Below are 6,166 nucleotides of genomic sequence, written 5' to 3'. Positions count from 1 at the left end.
TCTGCGGTGAGCCCATATGCCCAATTGTAAAAATCTCTCTTAAAAAAGAAAAAGAAGAGGGAACCAGCAGTTAGCGTAATGGCTATGTCGCTGGACTCCCACGTAGTCGACCGCGGTTTGTGTCCCGGACCCGGTGGCTTAAAACTCACACCAGGCGCGTGTGCGTGCGTGCCCAAGATCCCGAGAGGAGAAGGGATTGCGGCGTGACCATCCCCCCTGGGGGGTGATTTCTCGCTTTCTGTCTCTATGTCTCTCTCTGTCTGTCTGGCGAGCGCACGCGCCCTACAGTGAAAATCTCTCAAAAAACAAAAAAACAAAAAAACAAAAAAAACAAAAACAAAAACAAAAAAAAAAGAAAAAGAAGAAAAATATGATGAATGGTGTGGAGGTTGGAGTAGCAGCAAGATCCCACATGGCTAACTATACAGTTCTACTCCCAAAGCAAGCGGCTTGAGAACGTGGCTAGGTGTGTGTGTGCATATGCCCAGAATCTCGACAGGAGAGAGGATTGTGGTATGGCCATCCTGCATTGGGGGGAGGGGTGATTTCTCACTTTCTCTTTCCTTTTTTTTTTTTTTTTTAAAACTTTTTTTTTTGGCCATAGGGCACATGTGCTCACCAGAGAGTGGGAAAGTGAGAAATCAGTCCCTGGGGGGATGGGCCATAAAGATTCCCTTCCCTATTCTCTTCTTAGGATCCTGGGCACTCACACATGCACCCAGAGTGTTTTACAAGCTGCTTGGTCCAGGACTCGAACCATGGACTTGGCCATGTGAGATCTAGGGCCTTAACCACAATGCCACTTCCTGGACTCTCCTGCTAGTATATGTGTCCTATAGCAAAATTAAAAAAAAAAAAAAAAAAGATGAATAATCATTGGCTACTATTATTATGATTATAATTGTCCAAGACATATATCTGATGTATTATATATTTATATAGCTTGATAGAATGCATAAGACTTTTCTTTAGCACTAGAAAAAACTAAGTCTTAATGGATGCTCTTACCATTTCATTAATTTTGCAAATATAAATGACCTATGAAAATAAACTGTTGGCGTGGTTGGATCCCACACGGCCAACTGTGTGGTTTGAGTCTGGGATCTTTTAGCTTGGGTGGAGGGGGGAACCAAAACACTGGGTATGAGTTCATGCACCCAAAATCCTGAAAGGAGAAATGGAAAAGGGATTGTGGCATGGCCATTCACTCCTCTCTCTCGCAAGCATGTGCACCCTATAGCAAATTAAACAAACAAAAAGAGAAAATAAACAAAAAGCCCATATTTTAAGGATTTTCTTTGTATTCATCGGAGATTATCAATGCTTGTACATGAAAGAGCATCTGTATACAGTCTTATTAAGCTATTAATGTTCACACACAATACATAAATGTTTTTGAAACTGCAAAGTTCTTTGACAGCTGCAACTCATTTTCAAATAAGTATGGAAGGACTTTAAATATTACATCACTCAAAGTTGTTTTTTAAAGAGATAAACTCTTAGGGGTTACTCCAATGTAACTGTCCATGAACTGTCTGTACCCAAACTGGCTTCCTAGCAGATGTATCAGCATATGGATGGCTCCTCTACTGCATGGGCGCCCTCTGTGACAGCTTTGACACACTTGGCCATTGTCTGTGAGGCTCTGCTGATTGAATCTGAAAGATATTAAGAAAATGTGCATTTTCATAATATAACCTTTTAAAAAGCATACAGCAAAACTCTAGTGTTGAACATAGTCAGGAATAACAATGGAAAGATCATAAAGCTCTATTATATAAGTAAGTATAGGTAACTGACACATTCCAAATATAAGCCCCTTATTAGACAGGTGCTTTTAATAACTAATGATGAAATAATTATTAAAAAGCTAGACAATGCATCAGTATGCAACCATTAAAAAAATTATAGGAAAGTAATAAAAACACAGGAAAATATGTGCATATTACTATTACTGAAAAAAAGTTTACAAAAGAATGGGAACTATGGGACCAGCAGATGGTGTAATAGTTTCGTCGCTGGACTCCCATGTAGTCGACCGTGTGGTTCAAGTGCTGGAACCGACAACTTAATACTTACGCAGGGCATACGTGTGTACATGCCCAAGATCAAGATAGGAGAATGGGGAAAGAACTGTACTGTGGCCATCCTCATTGGGGGGGGTGATTTCCTACTTTCTGTCTCTCTGTCTCCTCAGCGAGCAAATGTGCCCCATAGCAAAAATCTCTCTTAAAAAAATAAGTATGAAGTAAAATCCAATGAAATATACACTATCTGGGTGAATTTTATGGTGTGAGAATTATTTGAACAAAGTTGGCACACACACAACCATAGTAAGTGAATGATCTTATTTTTTATTTTATTTGAATAAGAAATATGTCTATATCCCCAGAAGATGATTAATTAAAATGTTAAAAATAATTGTTATTTCCTGGTAATGAGCACAGTGATTTTTCCTTTTCCTTTTCTTTATCTCTCTCTTTTTTTCTTAATTTAATGTTTTTGCCATAGGGCACATGTGCTCACTGGAGAGAGAGAGACAGAGAGAGGAAAAATTAGAAATCATCCTCAAGGGGCATAGCCAAACTACAATCCCTTCTTCATTCTCCTCGTGGAATTCAAGCACATGTGCACCCACCATGATTTTCAAACCTCTAGGTCCAGGACTTGAACCGCGGTAGACCATGTGGAAGTCCAGCCTCACAACTGCCACACCACCTCCTGGCCTCAGCACAGTGATTTTAATTGTGGTTTTGGGTTTAGATATGTAATTTACAATAAACTTTCTTTAAAAATTAGTTTATCTCGCTTTATTTATTATTTATTTAATCTGACTAGAGAGGTACAGAATGAGAGAAAGAGAGAGAAGGAAGTGAGAAAGCAAGTCACCAGGTCCAGGACTCGAACCCTGGTTAGCCAGGTGGGAGTCCAGCGCCCCTAACCACTATGCCACCTGGTGGCCCCTGCAATGAACTTTTTACAAGGTAACTAAAGAAACTCATTAAAAAAAAAAATCAAATACCTGGAGTGAGGGGTGATTTACTGCATTTTGTCTCTGTCTTTCTCTGTCTCTAGAGTGAACGCATGCACCCTATAGCAAAAATTTCTCTAAAAAAAAAAATCAGATATGAACTATACTAAAAATATTTAAACACAAACCTTTGTGACTTCAGAAAATTACTTAGAAATCATCTATTAATACCTCATAACCTGGATGTTTTATTTACTGTTAAGATAGGCAGTAAAGGCCAGCAGTTGGTATGAAGGTTTGGGTGGCTGGATCCCACATGGCAAACAACTGCTGCTGGAGTTCTGGAAAACGTTTTTGAGACCAGCAGGTGGCATGGTGGTTAAGGTACTGGACACTCGCCAACCACATTTAGAGTCCTGGAGCTGGTGGTTTTCTTTTTCACTTTCTTTCTGTGTGTCTCTCTGGTCAAATTAAAATACATGAATGAATAAATAAAATTAAATAAATAATTCTTAAAAAAAAGTTTCAGTGGGTATGCATTTCTGAAGAATATTCCTAACAGTATACCGCAGAAGTAATGTCTCATATGTTTCATAGTTAAATGTTTTCATTCTTCTGTCTATAAATCTCAGAAAAACATTCAGTTATCTTTTTGAAAAATTATCTTTTTTTTCTTTAGAGAGATTTTTTTGCTGTAGGCACATGCACTAGCCAGAGAGACAAAAAGTATGAAATCACCCCCTGGGGCAGAAGACCATGCCACAATCCCTTCGCCTCCATTCTCATCTCAGAACTTTTGGGCGCACACACACCCAGCGCGAGTTTTAAGCCGCTGGGTCTGGAACTCAAATTGCGGTCAACTATGTGGGAGGCCAGTGACATAATCATTACACCACTTGCTGGTCCCTTGAAAAAGTCTATTTACATTGTTATACAGTGATTTCTTTTTTTTTTTTTTACAATAGCAAAATTTTATATTTAAAAGCTGTTAACGCTTCATATTCCAGAAACAAAAACAGAGTATAATCGGAAAATAGGATTGTATTAGTTCCAATATGTGAATGAACATCTTTAAAAATTAAAAATGGCAGGGCCTGGGACCAGCAAATGGTGTAATGGCTTTGTCGCTGGACTCCCACGTAGTTGACTGTGGTTCGAGTCCCAGACCCGGTGGCTTAAACTCATGCGGGCGCAGGTGCGGGCATACCCACGATCCTGAGAAGAGAATGGAGGAGAAGGGATTGTGGCGTGGCCATCCCCCCTGAGGGGTGATTTCTCGCTTTCTATCTCTCTGTCTTTCTGGCAAGCGCATGCGCCCTATCGCAAAAACCTCTCACAAAAAGAAAAAAAATGGCAGAGCTGGCAAGTGGCGTGATGGTTAAAAGACATTGGATTCCTACATGGCCAACTGCTGTTTGAGTCCTGAACCTGGTGGCTTGCTTTCTCACTTTTTCTCTCTCTCTCATTCCATCCCTCTCTAGTCAAATTGAAATAAACAAATGAAAAAAAAAAAGTTAAATAATTCTTAAAAAAAAAAAAAAAATTAAAAATGGCAAATGCTACAGACCACAGAGTGGAATCATAATGTTAAATGAGGTGGCTTGATTCCCTCCCGCCGTTCACATACGTACCTGTCATGTAGAAGTCTTTTATAGTTAGCTGAGGTGGAACAAGTGGGTCAGCAAGAAGTTGCTGGTTCACTAACTACAAAAAAAGGAATAAGAAACCAATAATAGTACTGAAAACTAGTACCGTTACACCCATCAGTGCATAAACCATTACGAAAACAGTATGTAGGCAGGTTTTTACCTTGGAGAGTTCATTTGCTTGTTGGAAGTAATTAGCTCCTTCCACATCATCGTATCGAACAAGATTAGGAGAGACTTCTTCCAATCTATTCCTCACTTGATCCAGAGTATCATATGGAAGAGTTATACCTGCAATCTACAACATATCAGGTCCCCAAATGATATAATGCTTACAAATTCCAAATAGTAAATATTGCAGCTATGATGAAATAATGCAGTATTACTGAAAAACCTCTTGTTGTCTGTTAGCAGCAGCAGCAGCAGCAACAGCATATATATATATATATTTTTTTTTTTTTGAGAGGGTTTTGCTATAGGGCGCATGCGCTCACCAGAAAAAGAGAGAGGGAGAGAGAGAGAGGGAGAAAGCAAGAAATCACCCCTGAGGGGGGATAGCCATGCCACAATCCCTTCTCCTCCATTCTCCTCTCGGGATCTTGGGCATGTACGCACACGCACCCGGCATGAGTTTAAGCTGCTGGGTCCGGGACTTGAATCACGGTTGACTACGTTGAAGTCCAGCAACATAGCCATTATGCTAACTGCTGGTCCCAGCAGCATGTTTTTTAAGGAATCAGTTTAAGTGAGGAACATATTTGTCAAAAATTCTAATTTGTAAACAATTGTCAGTAAATTAGTAATTTATCTTTAGAAAATAGATTCTGGGCCAGCCAGTTTGCATGGTGATTAAGGCAGCTGGATCCAACATGGCCAGCTCTGTGGTTTGTGTGTCTGAAAACCACAGTTTGAAAACCTGTGGCTTGGGCCTGTGTGTGTACATGCCAATAATCCCAAAAGAAGACTGAGAAAGAACACCCCCCCATGGGTGATTTCTTGCTTTCCCGTCTGACGTTGTCTAGAAAGCGCATGTGCCCTATAGCAAAACTAAGGGAAAAAAAAAGAAAATAGATTCATTATTGAATGATTAAAGAAAATACTATGCTAATCTTAAATGCTTCTTGAGATCTTCTCTTTTTTAAAAAGATATTTTTGTTATAGGGCATATGTTCTCGCCAGAGAGAGAGAGACAGAAAGCAAGATATCACCTCCCAGTGGACTGGTCATGAATCCCTTCTCTGTTCTCCTCATGGGATCTTGGGCACACATGCACATGTGTCTGGCATGAGTTTTTTTTTAAATTAAATTACATTAATTATTATTGTTCTTCAATTTTTTAAAAGAATTATTTAATTTAATTTTATTTATTTATTCATTTATTTTAATTTGACCAGAGAGAGAAAGTGAGAAAGCAAGCCACCAGGTCTAGGACTTGAACTGTGGTCAGTCATGTGGGAGTGTTCAGCACCTTAACCACCACATCACCTGGTGGTCCCCTGGCATGAGTTTTAAGTCGCTGGGTCTGGGGCTTTCTTTTTTTTTTTTTTTT

General features: G+C 39.5%; 1 protein-coding gene across 1 annotated transcript in view; it reads right to left on the bottom strand.

Moving 5' to 3' along the window:
• Positions 1–1,281: 1,281 nt before the first annotated feature.
• Positions 1,282–6,166, bottom strand: part of NDUFS1 (NADH:ubiquinone oxidoreductase core subunit S1) — a 58,901-nt gene continuing 54,016 nt past the window's right edge. Inside the window, exons 17-19 of the mRNA XM_006142455.3 lie at positions 4,781–4,915; positions 4,603–4,675; positions 1,282–1,658 (exon numbers count right to left, since the gene is read on the bottom strand). Of these exons, the coding sequence (XP_006142517.1) occupies positions 1,567–1,658; positions 4,603–4,675; positions 4,781–4,915 (300 nt within the window). The 3' untranslated portion in view covers positions 1,282–1,566. The remainder of the gene's footprint in view (positions 1,659–4,602; positions 4,676–4,780; positions 4,916–6,166) is intronic.

This window comes from Tupaia chinensis, unplaced genomic scaffold (genome assembly GCF_000334495.1).
Source record: "Tupaia chinensis unplaced genomic scaffold, TupChi_1.0 Scaffold000076_1, whole genome shotgun sequence".
NCBI classification, from domain to species: Eukaryota; Metazoa; Chordata; class Mammalia; order Scandentia; family Tupaiidae; genus Tupaia; species Tupaia belangeri.
This window is presented reverse-complemented; position numbering and strand designations above follow the sequence as displayed.